This window comes from Taeniopygia guttata, chromosome 21 (assembly GCF_048771995.1).
Source record: "Taeniopygia guttata chromosome 21, bTaeGut7.mat, whole genome shotgun sequence".
Taxonomy (NCBI): Eukaryota; Metazoa; Chordata; class Aves; order Passeriformes; family Estrildidae; genus Taeniopygia; species Taeniopygia guttata.
Window position 1 is genome coordinate 1,157,875 of NC_133046.1, and position 18,434 is coordinate 1,176,308.

Genomic DNA, 18,434 nt, shown 5'->3' on the forward strand with positions numbered 1-18,434 from the left:
CAGCGATGGCGGCGGGGCGGGACGGTGTGAGGGCAGCGATGGCGGCGGGGCGGGGAATCGTGAGGGCAGCGATGGCAGCGGGGCGGGACGGTGTGAGGGCAGCGATGGCGGCCCCGCCCCGCCCCGCCCCGCGCGCGGCGGGCGGGAAATCGTGAGGGCAGCGATGGCGGCGGCCGGCGCCGAGGAGCAGCAGGTGCTCGCACAGGTACCGGGCGGCACACGGCGGCCGTGAGCGGGCTTTGGTGTTTGGGGCGAGGCCGGTGTGTCACTGCCGTCCCCTGCCTTGCTCCCTGCAGAGGCTGAAGGCGGCGGTTCACTACACGGTCGGGTGCCTGTGCCAGGAGGTGGAGGAGGACAAGGACGTGCAGTTCAGCAAACAGACCATCGCAGCCATCTCGGAGATCACCTTCCGGCAGTGCGGTACAGCGGGCTTTCCTCCGCTTGCCTCCTGTTACCTGGGTTACCGCCGCGTTCCGTGTCTGCCCAGCAGCCATTGCTGGAGGCACAGGCCTCCAAAAATAATAGCGCCCAACTCGGTCTCACCGCGGCATTCTCTTGCGTTATATTTTTTTTTTTTTTTTTTTTTTTTTTAAGTACAAGAAATACTAGTTCGAATTTTCAGACCTGAAAAAAGCATTTAGATGTGTTGTGTGGCTACGTGCTTGTGTACGAGTGGTGTCTAATAGCCAGCTATGGTCTCTTCTCATAACTGACTTGGATAACTTGTGTATTGTGTATCTCTTCCCACTCAGTGTTTTAAAATATATGACATCTTTGTGTTTTCTCTAGAAATCTTTGCAAAAGACCTTGAAATGTTTGCAAGGTATGCACTGATTGTTACAAAGGCTTTCCTTTTTTTTTGTGTTAGCTCCTAGGTAATCTTTAAAACACAGCTTGTAATTCAAGCTTTTAAAGGGCTTGGTTGGCTACTTAAATAGTGTGTGAAGTTATGAAATAGAAATTCTCTGTAGGTACTTTTTGATCTTGGCCTCTTACGGTGTTGGCAAAAATGTTAAGTAGTGTTTTTTGATGTTATGCAGGCATGCAAAACGAACCACAGTCACTACAGAAGATGTGAAGCTTTTGGCCAGAAGAAGCAATTCTTTGGTGAGATGCATTGCATTTTCTGTCTCGCAACATTCTTAAACCAGTTAATTCCTAAAATTAACTTAATTCCTTAATTTTCCTCAGTTCATTTGAATGAAGGTTTTACATGTTGCAGCAACTGTTGCATAAGCAATTTCACTGTCTTCTGAGGTAGATAGGCACAACCCAGTGATTTTTAAATTTTCATCCTATTTTGCTTCTTGCCACTTTGCCTCACTGTGTTGTAACACAGATCTCATTGCAGTTCAAGCAGCAGTGCTCTCCTTGCACCATGGCTGCTGAAGTTCCAAGTTCAAAAGTGCAATAAGCAGACACAGCATCATGAATCACTTTGCTTTTTCCTGATGTTGTGTTTCTTTGTTGTAGGCTAAGGTCAGGAATAGCTTGAGTCTGCCTCAAGGTGCTGAGTCTCCCAACATTAATACAGGGATCACAGGATCATTGTATTCCCTCCTGTGCTGATCTATATGATGTTCAGTGGATAAAACTCACTAATCTGTTTAAACATGCCTGTATGTTGATCTATGAAAAATGCTTCCAGTACTAATTTTGCTTTAATGTTAGGAGATTTTTTTCCTTCCATATATGATTTGAAATACACAACACAAACTTGCCTGAGAAGACAAAGTAAATGTTTTTTGGAGTCTCTCATTTTTCTTGTAATAAGAATTTGCCCTGTTAATTTCTCGTCAGTATTTCTTTTGAATGTCTTGTGAATTAATGAAATTCCTCAGTAGAGGACTGATTAGCTTATTGTTCCCAGCTAAAATATATCACTCAGAAGAGTGAAGAGCTTGCATCAAGTAACATGGAGCAGAAGGAGAAGAAGAGAAAGAAGTCCAGTGCAGCTAAGGGAGAGAGAACTCCTGGGGAACAAGAAGCAGCTGTGACTGAAAATGAAGATTCCAACATGGCATGATTTGTCTTTTGAGTAAAGTTTCAGGTCATTTTCTCCTAGAGGGACCAGAGTGAGCCTATTCATCTTGCAGGTTGGCTCCAGTAATGAATCCTTAGCTTTTTGGGTGAATGCGATTAGATTTTTGCTGTTCCAAAAATGAAAAGTCTGTCAGAATTCAGTAAGCTTACAGCCAAAGTGCCTTAATTGCTCACAAAAGGTATCTGTTATTAAAACTGAAATACTTTAAAGAATTTCAAATAGACCATTATCACTGCACAACTCAGCATGTGCAATACCCTTCATTCTGCTACTTTCTTTAGTAAAAATTTCTCTTCAACATTTTCTTTGCTTCCAGTTTTGCTATTTTTGCTCAGACACTTTGAATATTTTGTTCTTACTAAGCCATCTCTCGCTCGTTGTCTTGTTTTGTGTGGTTCCCCCCGTGTGGCACTGCAGGGGCGCAGTTGTCACTGTCAGTAATTCCCATTTTCAGGTGGCACCATGGCTGCAGGGATCCCATTGGCAGAGCTTTACTCAGTGCAAATGAACTGTACAAAGAATGCAAATAATTAGTCAAAGAAGTGGATTTCCAGGGGTAGCACAGCCATCCATGTGATTGCAGAAAGACTGCAAGAAAAAAGCGTGCAGTAAGTACTTATTCTAACACCAGGAAACCTTTTTACCTGCCACGGCCTGTAAGGTTACAATCTGAATATTGGCAGAAGCAAAACAGATAAAAAGTTGCCTGCAAGCTTCTCCCCTAAGTCTAGTAAATTCCCATCTCGGTAGCTTCACCTGAAGGTAGCCTGAGTAATTTTATTTATTGTCCTAAAATTACTGAACTGTTTAGAATATTTATTAGTTGTACTGTCTAACTCTAACTGTGACATAAATAAGCTGAACTGTTGCATGCAACGAGTTCACCTGAACATGTGCTGTAGGAATACTTACCCTGGGCCATTTAAAGCTGTGTTAGATCAGAGGATTTAGCATGCTGCTACAAAATACATCTGTACCTACTAAAACTTTCTCAGAAGTTTCATCACACTTGTCAGATGTTTTTCATATACATTTTCTGTTCTCACACAAGAAGAGCAGATTGTGCCAGGTGAGAGTTCAGGTGCAGTCACCATGATGAACACATTTTGCCTAAACGCTTTGTCTAAGTTAAAGACAGTACTTCTGTGTTCAATTTCTTCATCCTCTTTCCTTAAGGTAATACTGTATTTATCAGCCCAGTCTTTTAATTATAGCAGCTGGTGAAAATATCAAAACTAGTCCAACAGTAAGATAAAAAGGTTTTATTGATGTTAGAAAAAAGACTTTTAACAAATTTAAAAATAAGCCAGTTAATACAAAAGCATCATGATGCTGCACTAAAGATTAGGAGAATAACACAGCAGGCCAAATGCAAGTCTTCTGTCACACAGCCTTACAAAGCAATTATTTCCACCTTTGCTGTGTTTTACATGATAGTTCTTACACAGCATCCAAGAGGCAGAAGTTCCTTACAGAAAAAGCACTGAAGTTGAAGGACTTTGAATTTACTTTAACTGATTAAATCAGTGTGAGAATTCAAGTTCCTAGATCCCAGGCAGGAGCTTAAAGCCAGGCAGCAGCTGGCTATCCCCTCTGTCCTGATTGCTGACTGTGCCTCAGAGTGTCTTCCAGAGAGCCTCCATCCTTTTTACACTGAAAATGGTGGGAGAACAAAGCAGGCAAACTGCCTGGGGCTTCAGGAGCTGTGTCCACCATTATCAGATGGAAGCTGCTGGCTACCAACCAGGTATTGAAAGCTGAACACTTACATGCTGTGCTTAGCAATACCATTGTTCTAGCATTCTGCAAAAAGCCAGAATCCCTTTGCTTACACAATTCAGATCACCAGAGGAGTTTAAGCCTCAGGACAATGTCCAGATTTCAGATGTTCTGTAGCCAGACCACAGACCACAGTATGACCAGCAAACTGTGGTTCCAGGATGTGTCTTTGCTTGTATCGATCCTGATGCAAAAGCAAAACCTAAACTGCAACAGCAATGCAGTCCTATTTTTTGCGTTTTGCACTGGGCCAGTCCCCCCAGGGAAGCGTTTTCTTGCCCTTGGAGGTGCTGCGCAGGGAGTGCAGAGTCTGCACTTGTCTGAGGCGCTTGGAGAGCTCCTGCTCACAGGCTTCCTGCAGAGCTCCAGCTTTCTGCTCGTCCCATCCCAGAGCCGAGGCCAGGGCTGCTGCGTCCTCCTTCAACACCAGCTGTAGCAAGACAGATTGTTAACAGACTTTTCTGCTGACTCCTCAGGCACTAACCCTCTGCTGAATTAACAACAGCAGGAACCAGGCACTTTGGAACTGGAGATGTTCCCAGCAATTTGCAAACACTCAATGCTTGAAGCTCTGTTCAGGCGTTCAAAGGAAGGGAAAGCAGTTACTTTCTACAGCAGGGAAAAGCAAGAGTAGCAAGTTCACAGCTTGAAAGAACACCTTCCTAAATGGTTACAGTTTATCTAGATTTTCCTTTCTGATCTATATTTACAGTTTTTTCCAAAATAAGGACGTTTTATTTTGATTTGGGATTTATAAAAGAAACATACCTAGATGCACAGCCATAAAAAAAACCCCAAAGAACCTTGCTGGTAAGACACTTGACTGATTTGTCAGAGACTAAACCCAACATCATTTTGTGGCTTTTCAGAGGACAGAGCAGAGTGTGTGGACCAATGTCGATTACAGAGGAGCTCCAAGTCAGGGGTAGTGTTACTGAGGAAGTGAAATTAATTAAATTTCAGCACTTTGAAACGATCTACTGACATCAGAGCCTCCCGAAGCAAGGACAGCTTCCCCTATAGCCTCTCTTTTGGAGGGAGAGCTTTGCCAGAACATGGTTTGTGTCATTCTCACGCACCTCTAGATCCTGACTGTCCAAGCAGAGCTCTGGAGCACGTTTCTCTTTCAGAGCAGCAAGGACCTGGCCGCTGAGTGCTGTTGTGGCTGAAGTATCTGTGCTGCTGGTACCTGTGTCAACCACATCCATCTCCTTCCTTGGTGCAGCCTCAGGTTCTGAAAAGGAGCAGACTCAGTACAGCCCACAAACAGGACAGGAAAAGTGGCCTGGACTGCTTTGATGGTTGTGAGATTAATAAAATATACATCCAATTTAGGTGCATGCTGGAACTTAAGAAATCCATAATGTTAAGGAAGACTCCAGGATCTAAGCTTTTTTCCCAGTATTCTGCTTCAGCCTTTGTGAGAAATGTGACACAGCAGTGAGAGGCTCTCTGGTCAGAGAATTCTTGAACTATATACACCACAACTGCTCTTGTATCAACACCATTTAACAACAGCTGATCAAATTACTCATTCTACTTTATTTATTCCACTCAGCTAGGAGTTGAAAACTTCCTTCTCTAGCATATAAATGCCCCCTACCTGCAACTTTGCTTAAGATACTGTCTTCAGTTTTCAAGGCCTCTAGGTAGAGTTCTAGGAGCTGCCTTGACTGACGCTCTTCTTCTTGTCTGTCCAGCACCTGCTGCAGGGTGTCCTGCAGCACTCGCACTTTGGTTTCACTTTGGGCAAGTTCTTCTGCTAGGTCTGAGCATGGCACATCAATCAGCACCTTAAAACATTGAGAGGGCTCCTGAGTAACTCATTTACTGGCACTTATTGCAGTACAAACAGAATTTTACAAATCCTCCTGAAACCAAGCGTGTTCCACAAGGTTTCTTGTCATAGCAAATCCCCTGAGTTACAAGAGGCTGTAGTGGCACTCCACCAGGCAGCATTTTTTTACTAAAAGCCAAAAGGCATCCAAGAAGGTGTGGAATCATGTGCAATTTTAACAGAAATCTGGAAAACTAATGGCAAAGCACTACTTCACATTGCATGGAAATATTCAAAGGAAAGGCAGTAGCCTGGCACCTGGGAGGCTGCACACTGGGGAGAACAAGAAGGGACAGTTACTGCCATGCCTCACCACAGACAAGGTGTTAAGCAGTCAGAAACTTGAATCAATCAGCTCTGGAAAGTGACAGCAGTTCTTCAAACTCCTCTGGAGCAGACAGACCAGGCCTGCTGCTCAGCCTCCCCTCTGGACATGTTACACAGGGGTGGTGGTTTTGCATAATATGTGTCTGGCTTTAAGGAATGAGTTGCCATTTGGCCAAATCTCAACTTTTTGGCAGAACTGGAACAACACACTGTGAAGGATAGTTGGGGATTAAAAGCATCCTTGGACACTTGAATGTTTCCCTTCAAGGAGAAGTTTGACACCAAGAGCCAAAAGCAGCAGCTGAATTAAGCCTGAACTCTTGTTTACTGAGTCTCTTCTCTACTAAATGGATGATGGGCAGATGCAAGGACAGGGACTGGGGGTTTCCCCACTGTACCTGGAGGTCTTCTTCAGACATCAGGATGATGTTGGACAGGTCATCCTTCAGCTGCCTGGCCAGTTGCTTCCACTTCTCGGCAGCACTGTCCACTTCATCCACAGACTCCGAGAGCCAGGATGTTCCACTGTCTGACACAAGAGTCACCAGTTTCACGGGTCATTCCTGATCACCTGAGCCTGCCTAATGTCACTAGGTGTATTCCAAACACACCTCCCCTTCAATGCTTCCTCACTCATAGCATACCTAAGCTTTTGCTGGACCATTTCTCGTCCTTGGCCAGTGCCACAAACTTGGTGTTAGCTGGCAAACACAAGAAGTAATCTTCATCATCCACAATGGTCCCATCTTCTGCCAGTACCAAGGTGATGGGTTCCCTGGCCTTGTCAATAGCCAGAACACCACAAGCTGCAGAAGAGAAAAAAATACTTAACAGAACAAAGAAAGTGACATAGCACTGCCCATTTATTACCCCCAGCACAAAAGACAGGCAACTCTCAGTGACCGAGGTGGAGGCCAGAACCTGTCTCCTTACAGTGCTGCACAGGGTTCCACAGCAGGTCCCAGCGGGTCCCACAGCAGGACCTAGTGGGTCTCACACCGGATCCCAGCGGGTCCCACAGCGGGTCCCACATCGGGTCCCACATGGGGTCCCACAGCAGGATCTAGAGGGTCCCATAGCGAGCCCCCCTCACCTTTGTCGCGCAGCTCCCGCAGGCAGGACGCGGCCACGCCGTGCTGCTCCGGCCCGTCCCGCCGCCGCACCACGCAGCGCTTCAGCCGCGCCGCCATCGAGTGACGTTCGGCAGCGGCCCGAGGGCTCTTCCACAGGCGGGGAAGGCGCTGCTGCGGCGGCACCGGCCCGGCCCGGCCCGGCCCGGCCCGGCTCGGCTCCGGCCCGGCACTCCCGGTCCCGGCGCGGCCCGTACCCAGCGCCGGCCTTCGACTAGCCGCGTCTGCGGCGCGGCGCGGCGGGGGCGGTGCTCGCGCGATCGGGGATGGACTAGCCGCGCCTGGGAAGATGGCGGCGGCGGAGAGAGCGGAGCAGCCGGGGCAGGTGAGGCGGCCGGGGCGGGTGAGACAGCCGGGCCGGGCCGGGCCGAGCCGAGCCGAGCCGGGCCGAGCCCAGCCCAGCCCGGGGGCTCCGGGACCCGCCCTGTGCACCGCCGGCTCGGGGCTGCACCCGGGCCCGCGCCCTGTGCGAGCAGCGGCTGTGCGGGGCTGCTGAAGGGTGTGCAGGCCCAGGGCACAGGCGTGTTGGCATTGAGGGTTTGGGTATGCAACTCATCCAGCGCTTGAGTAGGAGAAGAATAACTACAAACACGGCCAGAGAGAAAGGAGACGGTGTGCAGCTGGGTTATAAAACTCTGTGGAGCCCTGTGCAGGGTAAGAGTTGGACTCGATGATCCTTGTGGGTCCCTTCCAACTCAGACTATTCTGTGACTCTGTGACTAGTTAGCCGAAAATATTGTCTCTGCATTGCAAATGCGAGGAACAGAAGGAGCTCCTTGAGTCAAGAGCATAAAAGGGCAAACCTCAATGGGGAGAGCAAAAGAGAAATGTAAGTTTACTGGTTTGAGTGCTCAAGAAACACTAAAAGCTTAAGATATTTTTAAACTGGGACATGAAATGAATGGGGGAGCCAGAGGAGAAAACACAACCGTGATGGAGTTGTATATAGTATATATTCTTATTTTCTTGAAGGCCTCTTCCAAGCTGGGTTCTATGATTCTGTAGTGTAGGTGTGTAGACTGTAGGCTTCCTCTCACTCACACTGTCCTGTTCATGCTCTAGAGTCACTTGTATTTCACTGCAAGCTCAACCCATCTCAAATTCCATGACCTCCTGGAGCTCTGGCATCTCACCACTGTCCCAGACAGGTTCCTGAGTGTGTGCTGCCAGTGAGGTTTGGTAAAGTCCTTTCAGAGCCCCCAGAGTCCCACTGCAGCAGCAGCAGGGGAAAGGTCTGGCTGTGTGGGCAACTGGGAGGAAAACAGAGCAGCCTGCCAGTGACACATTGTCACTCAAATCTGTCCTGATTTGGCAAAATCACCATGACCCTTCTGTTGAGCCCTTTATTTTGGACTGAGGAGACTGAGTTTGTAGGGAAGGCTATTGAACTAAACTGAAATAGAGATAAATTACATAATATCAGCACTCTTGGCTAACCAGCACAGATCTGGGTTGTGAAAGGCCGAGTTACCAAACTCACAGGAGGCAGGGCAGCTTTGCATCACCCAGGTGTTTTTGTCAGCCCCAGTCTGAGGTGCAGGCATTACAGTCCATCCCTCACACTTCAGGTGAATGCTTCCAGAATGAGGAAACCTGAAACAATCTGTGACTGGTCCATAAGGCACCTGGGCAGTCTACAGGGCTGGAAGTTTCTGAGGAAGAAGTCTGATTAATTGGCAAATGTGATTGCCTAAAAACATTCAGGTTCCTTTGAGTTTGGATATTGTATTTTCCCACTGCACACTTAACCCCCCTATTTATTTATGTTGCTTTACTTCAGGATAAGGTTTGATGTTTGGACATGGGAGAGTCTTGCTTTTTAACCTCATAAATGTAGCCAGAGAATGCTCTGGGTATTGAAGGTAAAGATGAAGAATCAGGCTCTGTCCCGTTGCGTGTAGCAGTGCTGGATCCTCGGGCCAGGGTGAGTTATTTGCACCCTTTATGGTGTCTGTCCTGCATCCTGTGTGTGAGGAGCCTCCAGCCCAGTGGCCACGCAGGGCACTGGTCAGTGGTCAGGAGCCCCTGGGCAGGGCACTGGTCAGGAGCCTCTGGTCCAGTGGCAGAATGGGGCTCTACCCTCTGGTCCAGCTGCTGGGCAGGGCCCTGACCCCCAGCCCTGACCCCCATCAGGAGCTGCTCTCCATCACTCTCCTCCTTCCCCCCGTGTGCCCGTCAGGGGTTTGGGGCCGCTCCTGCTGCCCCAGCCTGGCCATGCCTGCTGGGGACAGGTGTCCCCATCTGGTAGAAGGTGTCCCAGCCCATCACAGGGGTTGGAATGACAGGATCTTTAAGGTCCCTTCAACCCAAACTGTTCCATGATCCTGTAACTCTCTTTACCATCTCTGCAGGTCTCACACTGGTGCACATTCCTCAGCCAGAACTCTGAGAAGTGTTCGGTGCTCGCAGATTCTGGGGGCTTGGATGGAATTCGAGAGAGTCTTACAACTTTGCCTGGAAAAAAGGGAATGTGATTGAAGGATATATATAGTACAGTGGGTGACTTTTCAAGGGGACAGTTTTGGAATTAAACAAACCAGTGAAAATAGCTTTATGAGTCTCACAGAATGTAAACACTGCTCCTCTCACTCAGCCATTGCAGTTTTGACACTGTTACCAATGCTTGTAGAAAGTTGTCCCCATTGCACTCTCAGTTTAGAGAATCTGATAAAATATTTGCTTTCTGCCCCTGGTGATGTTTGCTTATTTATTACCAAGCTTTCAGCATGAGGCCGTGAGTAGTGGCACTGCCTCACTTAACATGTTTATGTTTGGGCCCCATCATGTTTCCTATTACAAATCAAGTTAATTTAGAGGCTGAAAAGGGAGTGTCAGATGTCTTATGGCTTATTATCTGTTTTTCTTAGTTTAATTTTCTCATTCTCATGAATTAATATATTGCCTCAAGCAGTGTGGGGAGAGGGGAGTACTGCAGCTCAAATAAAATCATTTACGTAGATAGAATTATGTTCTAAAGGCAATAAATATTTCTAACAGAGATTTTAAAATACTTTGTTTTGTTTAGAAATCATGTTCCTTGGGCCTTTAGCAATGTCTTTACTAAAAATAAGCAAAAGAAAAGATCCTGTCTCTGTTACTGGCTTTTTTATAGTAAAAGAAGGAGAAAAGCAAGATGATGGTGTAGCCTGTGATCAGGATAACCAATTTCAGATTTGTCTTGGCTATCAGTGTTTCTTCAATGCTAAATATTTTGCTCTGGGAATTTCCTGAGGTTATGAATTCAGTGGTGGGCCCTTTCTTCCTTCCTCCTTCCCACCCAGAAGCAATCCCAGAGAATCTCTGCCCACTTATGAGGTCTGGCTGGGTCCTGGTGATCCTTGTCTGGATGCAGCTGAGTTGCAGTATATTTGAGTTTCTGGCACCCTCTTGTGGTACCCTCTTGTGATAAATACTTATTTTATCTATATTGTTTTTGTGTATTTTGCAAATGGGAAAAATAAATGTTGAGGTACTTTGAAGGTGAGGTATATGCATAAAAATGAGGAATAGAATTGGAGGACAAAACTTCATCTCTTAATTATGTGTGGGAAGCAAGGATGGTCGCGGTACTGCTGACAGTTTGTGAGGTTTAGGTAAATCATGGTTATTTAGAAATCTTTAGAAGAACGATTCTGAAAACAAAGGATGCATTACTGGACCCTGGAAATGGGAGAAGTATTTAAAGATTTGTGTGGCCACTACTCTCATGCCATCTCTCAGGAGTCGTGCCAGCTCTCGCTGCTGACTCCCTCAAATCAGTTCTGCAGGTTCTGTTAATTCCCTTGTTTTAAACGGGGAATAATACATTTTGCTGGGGTTCTGACCGTTTTGCCTTCAGTCCTGCACAGAAGTTGCTGCTGGCACAGACAAGTGTGCCTGCCTAGCTGCTGCTGGCAGCAGCTCCGGCTGCGTGTTTCTAGCGGTGCCATCGGGTGGCAATGTGACCTCGCTGTTTTTCTGCTCCACAGGCTGGCTCCTGCCCTGCGACTGAGAACGCCGCGTCTCGGGAGCCGCTGGTAAGTTCCCCGGGAAGCAGCAGAGAATTTTTGTTGATAATGCACGGATTATTCTCTTTGCCACATCGTTTTGCTTTTCTGAGGAGCTGGTGCTTTGTGGGAATGGTGTAAACTGCTGCGGGTGGCCCTGCTGTTCACCCTCTGAATTCTGAGCTGTGGCCACCACCTCCCGTTAGAGGTGGGTCACCTGGGCCCTGGCCTGTCCCGAGGATGTGCTCTTCTTCAGAGCTTCTTTAGGAAAGAGTCTGAAGAATGCCCTGTGCAACAGATTCCTAGTGCTGTACTCTTACAAAAACCCCTCTGCTGCTCAGAGTCCTCATTCAAGCTGTCTTTATATTCACAGGCACTCAGAGTGAGCTTAGAAATGTTTGTCAGCTGGCAGTGCATGTAATCCAATGTTTTTACTCTAGAAGCATTTTGGAAAGGGCCCTGGGATTTTTTGTGTATGAGGATAACTCAGAGAACCCTGTTTTGTTTGCTCTTTTATGGTGATGCAGAGTGGGAAGTGAGCCACTACTCCTGCAGCTGCAGTATATGGATTTTTTTCCTTCCTTCCTTCCTCTTCAGCCAAAACCTTGACAAAATTCTTAGCCAATGCTTTCATCCTAAATATATAGATCTCTAAATTTCTTCTGCAGCTTTCATTTGTTGATCATAGCTATTTGCAGGGAGAAGACTCAAGTGCTTGTGACACTGGCCACATCAAAGTATGTAACTCTGACCTAGAGAGCCCAGGAGATGATTTTTAAAAAAGAGAGATGTGAGTAAAGATTGTGAACTGAGAAAAGTCAGTATAATGCATCTCATGAAAGGTCTGTTTGTGAATTCTGTTGCAGTGGCAGTCTCTCTAATGACATTGTGCCATCCCTTAATTGCATGGACATCTGTACCTGAAGTTGTTGACTCCGTGTGCTTTGTGGTGGACTTGGTGGTTTGCTTTTGGAGGAGTTGGTTTTCCCTGCCTTAGAAAGGTCAGGGCAGGCAGCAGCTCATCACAGCCTGTGCTCGTCAGCAGCTTGTTCTTTCTCAAGGCAGGTTCTAACATTACCTTAGATACAAATAATTTCTTACTGTATATATGACTGCAGAATTGCTCAGAGGAAGTGTATAGCAGTTGTATATCTTTCTGTTTGGGTGGATATTCCTACTACATAAAATTATTTATACACTTAAAGAACTTCAACATAAACTTTATTCTCATGATGGCGAGTCTAGCATGTGAGCTAATTAGAGCCCTCTGAAAGGTGGAGGTTTCCTTCTTATTTTTTCATTAACTTTTAAAAAATAATAAACTCTTACAGTCTTTGTCACATTTGTTTGGGAGTTCACATTTGTTTAGGAGTCATTATTATTTCCATCTGCTCCTCTGTAGGCACCTTATTAAATGAGCAATTCAGGTCTGTGAGCCAGATGACCTGACTTCCACCATCCTGCTGTGGCTTCCCTGTGGCCAGGATCGTGCAGGCTCCCTTCCACACACGCAGGAGGTGCTGGCCCATAAACCAGAGAAGGCACATGGTGCTGTGTCATAAAAGTGTTTAGGAAAACAACAGAGAACCCTGGCACAAATCCAGCAGTGGGCTAGGTGGGGGGCTGTGTGCTGGGGCTATCGTCCTGCACTTCACATTTGGGGGTGAGCAGTTGAAGAGTCCAAAGGAGGAAGGAAAGAGTCTCATGACCAAATTATGCTCTGCACCCCTCCACCCTTATTGACTTTTATTGGTGAGTGAAAGGATTCCGTGCTTCACAGGACTGACCTGTTTGGATCACACCAGCACACAAGAATGAGAAAGCACTAGAAGTAAACACCTTGCATTGTATCAGCAGACGTTGTTACAGTCTCCAGCTGGTTTTGTATGGGATTTGTGATTCTACTGGACACTAAATCCTGCAAGGATTTTGCCCTGTGCACAGGGACACTGTGTCTACCCTGTACCCCTGCCTACAGCCTGCTGCTTTCGACAGGAACCCAGGAGGAGCCAGGATTCCTAGTTGTTTGCACAAGGACTTCAGCATTCTCCAGGATCCTGTAGCAGACCCAGTCTGACACATCACTGCATTTGGGTGTTCCAGGGCACCTTGCAATGGTTTATGGCCCTATTGAGGCCTTCAGAATGCAGCCCTACAAACTCATGTCACGATCCCAACTGCTCTTTCTCCCACCCACTTTTGACATATTGAGCCGCCAAACTGGAGATAACAGACTCCACATCCATGCCATGAATCCCTTGAGTTCTCCAGTGTCCTTCCAGCAAGCAGTCCCAATGGAAAAGCAGTCCCCAGTGGAGGTCACTGCGTTGGAGCAGTGGCAGTGGCAGTGAGTGGGAGGGCTGGGCACAGCCATAACTCTGCAGCAGAGGGACACTCATTTCCCCGCTGTCCGTCGTGGCCCATTAAAATCTGCCGTGTAGCTCCTAGTGGGAAGTGTAACCTTGTGTTCACAGAGTGTCAGCATCTCGCTCTGCTGCTGTTTACAGCCACGTTTGTCATCGCCAGCGCGGGATCAGCTTCTCCTTGAGCCCGGCTTATCAGCGAGCACTGCTGCATCCCCTGCTGCTTGGAGCAGCCACCTCTGATAAGCCTCTGAACACTTGTGGAATTGGAATAGGTTTGTCTTTTTACAGCCACTCAAAGCAAAGTCCTGGAATGTGCAAAGGATGTAACTACATAGGATGAGCGCTTTCTGTGAGGTTAAACCAGTAGAAAATGCCCTTTAATCAGGAATCTATTCCCTTGGTCTAATATCTCTCCAGAATGTATTTAAATAATCTGTTTACTTGCTCTGTTTCATTGCTAGCATAGTCTTCTAGCTTTTTAACCATCCTGTGCTGCTTTTGTGGTGTTTTCGAGAGCTTGAATGTTTTTGCTGTTGGCCTTTGCTTTCAGCCCAATCTGCTGCAGCCTAAATCACAGCTTTGAAGGTTGTGCCTGTAAGAGCCTCCAACAGGAACCTGGGCTGTAGGGAGAACCTAAGGAAGGAGAGTTGTCAGTGAGGCCTTTTGACATGCTGTTTGTTTGTTTGGTTTTTTTTTTTTTCTGTCACAAAACACATTCATTCCCTAGCTGCTGCTTGGTATCTGGATAAGTACTAGTTGTAAATATGAAAGTACTGGTTGTAAACGTAAAACGCTTGGTTGGTCACTAAGTTACAAAATCCCTGGATCAGGATTCTTTTGCAGATTATTTAATTTTTCTTCTTTTATTTTTAGCATGTTCTGTTTCTGTTTCTTGCTGCAGATGAGAGCAGTTAACACTGAAATGTGGACATTTTATTTGTTTTTTTACAGGCTGTCGAAAGGTACAAGTTAACAAGAATTACTGCTGCCTCTATAGCAATTAGTGTAGAGTTTGTTGGAATGTGCTGGAGCCCTCGTGGCTTTTCCCCACCCTTTGTTAAATTGATTTTCAAATATTTAAGGGTCAGGGTAATGGCCAGAGCACTTTTAATTCCCCTTTTTGTGCAAACATCACAGGGTACACTGCAGTGAGTGACAGACAGTAGAATTATTAAATCCTTTCTGGTTTGTTGTCTCATTTTACACCTTATCTGTTCTGTTAAGCTTCCTTTCAAGTAGACTGTGAGTACAGAAAATTTCATTTAGGTTTCTGAGGAAGGAGCTTTGCAATTGAGATTTTACTTTTAGCTCTAACTGTTGTAACCAGAAGTTGGTGGAGAATGATTCTAACAAATACTGTTGTCTTTACCATTTGAACAAAACCATGAGTGGGAATGAGGAGAGGCTACAGATTTGTGTCACAGGATTTGAGGGAGTTCATTTTAGCTGAGAGTACTCCCCATCACACTTCTGTTTTCCATTTTCCCACCCTTTACTGTTTAAGATGAGATTTATACCTGTTTACTGTACAAATTTTCTGTCTGCCACAATGGGTTTGTTCCTAGTGGTGGCGTACACGAAATGATTCTCTAAAGGTAAATCTATCCAGAGGGGATTTCCAGACAGCCAGAGTCAGTAGGCAACTAACTTACAGCCCCCAGGGAAACATTAGTCAGGGTAATTTACCACTGTCAGCAGGAGAGGGAGAGAGACCTCAGCTCCAGGACCTTCCGCCCGGGCAGGAGCCTCGTGTGTGATGATGCTGCAGATGCTTTGGGGAGGCCCTGCAGGTGCTGCTGTGGCATCCCAGTGCTAGCCAATAATTCCACCAGGCTGTGAGGGCAATTCCTGTGCAGATTTTGGGTTTATTGGGCCACAAACGGAGTCAGAGGTGTGTGACTGCCATGCACAATAACCTCTGGTTTGCTGCAAAGAGAGCTCTGTCATTTATTAAGCAGAGCTCTCTTGTGTTTGACCTTCTGATAAGTTCAAGATTATTGGGTTTTGCCAGTTTTTCTCTCTTTCTTCTGGGTGTTCATTGACTTCTTTCATCGTTCATGCAAAATGCACTTGCTTAATCTGTCGATTCCTTTTACTCTGTTGATTTAGACAAATATATGAATGTGTTCCAAGCGCACAGATGCAATCTGACTCACTGAGTGTAGTTAAAGAAACATTGTCATACCAGGTTAAACTGCTCATTTGAGGTGGCTGGAAAAGCTTAAATGACACTTCAGAGTGGTGGATGAGGCAGCACACCCAGGACAGCGACAGTCTTTCTTGGTTAGGGGGCATGAGTTAGTAGCTCATAATCTTTTTTGTGCCCTTTGTGCAGGAACGTTCTGAAAGCAATTTCTACTTGATTTTCAAACAAGCCATCACTGGGCAGAAGACTTAAAATGGTTTTAAAATAGTTGTAATACAGTAAGTTGTTCTTTATGAACACACAAGGAAAATAAAGTTCAGGGAGTTAGGTTAGAGTGTTCTATGATGTTAGGTATGATTTGGTTTTCAGAGATCCCAGGTCTCTCACTGAGGGTAAAATGGAAGTTACAGTGCTTTGAGACACTGGGAAAACACACAGGCACACAGTCAGGAAATACTTAACACTTGGTATTTTCCCCTTGAAAAAACCAAATTTTTATGTTCATGTGATGTTTTCAGTGTCTGAAGGTGCTACACCTACAAACAGTATTTTGCAGCTGATGTCCTGCTTTGCTCAGGAGGATTGGGAGCCCTTTGCTGTGTGACCCCAGCTGTTGGCATGGGGCACAGCAGAGAGGTACCTGCACTGCGAATGGATAAATTCCATAATAATGTGGGATAGAGGCATGATGCCTGCTCCAGATGTGGGAGCTTTGCTATGTGCAGAGCAGCTTGTAGAGGGCAGCAATTGCCCACAGTTCTCTGTGCTTCAGGAGAGGAGGGACTGAAGAACTTCACCAGAGTGACTGACTGCATTTTTAGCTTCTTGAAATAACTTTATGCGGGAACTTGTTCTTTGGAGTGCCTCTTGACTCTACAGTATTAAATTCCTACTCTGAAAAATGTTCCTAGAGATTGTTAATTCCTCTCCTGCCTCTAACACCACCAAAGAGTTGGACTCCTTTTGCCCAGGCACTGCCTGTGTTTTTGTCACTGCAATCAGAATGAGTCTGGAGACAGCCTGGGATCCATGTAAGATTATAGCTGCCTACGTGGGATAACCTCCATCATTTCTTGCCTTCCGCCTTCCTTCTTGGTCTTCATCTCCTACTTTTACCTGGGAGATCATGCCAGTTGAAAACATTTGCCATGTCTGTGGCATCTTTGTTGTGCCTCAAATATGTTCATCACATTAAAAGTGAGGTAGCAGGGGCACAAAAGGCAGAATATTCAAGAACCTGAAAGAACCTTTTCTACAGCACACAGGAATAAATTCTTCAGATTCTTATGATGCCAGCGCCTTTAGAACCAAGATTTGACAAGCTAGGTAGTCGAGAGTTGGTATAAATCTTGGACTTGGAGTCCCTGACCATTGTATTTTAGATTGAATTTTCACTGCTTTTTGTATTTCTTGTATTTCTCTATATGTCACTTACATTGCAAATCTTTCCAAACAGCCTAATAAGTTTTGGGGTTTTTTTATTTATGTTTGTTTTGTGTGCACATGTACATAGCATCCCTCTCTGTTACACTGTACAAACCATGTCCTCTTCCCAGCTGTCACCCTGTAACACACTTCCACAAGTGTCAGTTTGGAAAAATAACAAAGAATATACGCATGGCTTTTTAGTAAAATGATTCTACTGCTGAAGAGAAGCAAGAGAAGGTATTCACAACATGTGCCACTTCCTTACATCACTTGTTTCATCTTCTGGTTAGAGCAGAATTATCCTGTGCTGTCAGTTTGGTGTTTTGTCAGGCATCTGAGTGGCCTGAGTGATGGTATTCCTTGGGATACAGTTCAACAGTAGAGGACATCGTGCTGGAATGGAGATTCCCAGCTATACAGTGAGAATTTCCTGTGTCTTCCAGCTTGCTTCTGTTTGTTTTGTGTGCGATCCTAAGTGTTTCCTTTCCTCCTTAAGCATCTGCACCCTTCAGATGTTTGCAGACAGTTATCACATCATTTCTCCTTCCCCCCACCCCCATCCTGATCTCTTAGCCAAGCTCACATATTTAGCTCATTTAATCTTTCCTCATAAGTCAAGCCCATAATTGACAGCTCTGACACAGGGAGTCGCATTGGTTGCACATGCTGCCAACAGGATATAAATACTTTCTGTGCAGTGATTGAGAATTGCAGACAAGACTGAGATGAGCCTGCCCCCGGCCCCCCAACACTGCATTTTTGAAAACCCCCTTTCTTGACTCAGGTTGCCACAATTCCATAAAGATGGACTTAGTTTCCAGTCTAATGGTCATCTGCCAAACACCCAGTAGGCCTCAAAGTAGTGGAATCAGGTCCCTTGGGAAGCTCAGGACTGGTGCCCCATGGGATTCCAGTGGGAATTCTTATGGTGGTGGTGCTGACATCCCTCCAGGCATGCAGGTGCCCAGGCTGCTGGAGGCCATTCCTTCTGGGAAGGCAGAGCTGAGCTCCCTGAAGGGAATGGGTCCTGCCCTGGCTGTGCCAAGGGGAAGCTCAGGTGGCACTGACCCCGCAGGCATGGCTGTGGATGGGTTCGGGCTCCTGCAGGAGCTGGGAGCTCAGGAAGGTTCCCTCTGGAGGAGGAGGCAGCTGCACGTCCATGCATTGGCACACACACATCTGTTTCCAGCTAAACGTATTTGGAAGTTGCTTTATATGACCTGTGGCCTCAGGTTTGTTGCATTCTCCTGAAGATGATGGGTGAAGATGAAGGAAAGTTGTGGAACTGGTAAATGAACTGCCTGGCTTCTGGTGTGTGTTGTGTGAGGCTTCATACGCTGCAGCTTCCCCAGCGGGCTGCTTCACAAACATCACATGTATTATTGCCAAGC

General features: G+C 46.2%; 3 protein-coding genes across 6 annotated transcripts in view; 2 read left to right on the plus strand and 1 right to left on the minus strand.

Moving 5' to 3' along the window:
* The first annotated feature begins 39 nt into the window (after positions 1 to 39).
* CENPS (centromere protein S) lies at positions 40 to 2,187 on the plus strand. Of its 2 annotated transcripts, none has more exons than XM_072917227.1 (5): positions 40 to 205; positions 297 to 420; positions 790 to 823; positions 1,041 to 1,107; positions 1,474 to 1,918. In XM_072917227.1, exons 1-5 carry the CDS (start codon positions 164 to 166, stop codon positions 1,567 to 1,569), a joined length of 363 nt encoding a protein of 120 aa, XP_072773328.1. In that variant the 5' UTR covers positions 40 to 163; the 3' UTR covers positions 1,570 to 1,918.
* A 1,104-nt stretch (positions 2,188 to 3,291) lies between these two features.
* On the minus strand, positions 3,292 to 7,591 carry DFFA (DNA fragmentation factor subunit alpha). Of its 2 annotated transcripts, none has more exons than XM_030289109.4 (6): positions 7,081 to 7,355; positions 6,632 to 6,793; positions 6,386 to 6,516; positions 5,427 to 5,616; positions 4,903 to 5,057; positions 3,292 to 4,253 (listed from the first exon to the last, which is right to left on the minus strand). In XM_030289109.4, the coding sequence occupies exons 1-6, from the start codon at positions 7,175 to 7,177 to the stop codon at positions 4,050 to 4,052; spliced, it is 939 nt and encodes a 312-aa protein (XP_030144969.4). In that variant the 5' UTR covers positions 7,178 to 7,355; the 3' UTR covers positions 3,292 to 4,049. The 2 variants fall into 2 exon arrangements, with proteins under 2 accessions (XP_030144969.4, XP_072773601.1); XM_072917500.1 differs by lacking the exon at positions 3,292 to 4,253 and adding an exon at positions 4,260 to 4,394 and having other exon boundaries at positions 7,081 to 7,591.
* The window catches only part of PEX14 (peroxisomal biogenesis factor 14), a 67,652-nt gene continuing 56,530 nt past the window's right edge, over positions 7,313 to 18,434 (plus strand). Inside the window, exons 1-2 of one of the 2 annotated variants that reach the window (XM_030289108.4) lie at positions 7,313 to 7,442; positions 11,086 to 11,133. In XM_030289108.4, coding sequence (XP_030144968.1) covers positions 7,407 to 7,442; positions 11,086 to 11,133 — 84 coding nt within the window. In that variant the 5' untranslated portion in view covers positions 7,313 to 7,406. The remainder of the gene's footprint in view (positions 7,443 to 11,085; positions 11,134 to 18,434) is intronic. The other variant, XM_072917499.1, reaches the window with a different exon arrangement.

Bases quoted from the DNA above. Each gene is read 5' to 3' on its own strand.
- CENPS (XM_072917227.1), top strand. From the start codon at position 164: ATGGCGGCGGCCGGCGCCGAGGAGCAGCAGGTGCTCGCACAG. The intron at 206-296 runs GTACCGGGCGGC...TGCTCCCTGCAG, and splicing joins AGCAGCAGGTGCTCGCACAG to AGGCTGAAGGCGGCGGTTCA. The intron at 421-789 runs GTACAGCGGGCT...TGTTTTCTCTAG, and splicing joins GATCACCTTCCGGCAGTGCG to AAATCTTTGCAAAAGACCTT.
- DFFA (XM_030289109.4), bottom strand. From the start codon at position 7,177: ATGGCGGCGCGGCTGAAGCGCTGCGTGGTGCGGCGGCGGGACGGGCCG. The intron at 6,517-6,631 runs GTATGCTATGAG...CTCTTGTGTCAG, and splicing joins ATGGTCCAGCAAAAGCTTAG to ACAGTGGAACATCCTGGCTC. The intron at 4,254-4,902 runs GTGCGTGAGAAT...GTCTTGCTACAG, and splicing joins TGGACAGTCAGGATCTAGAG to CTGGTGTTGAAGGAGGACGC.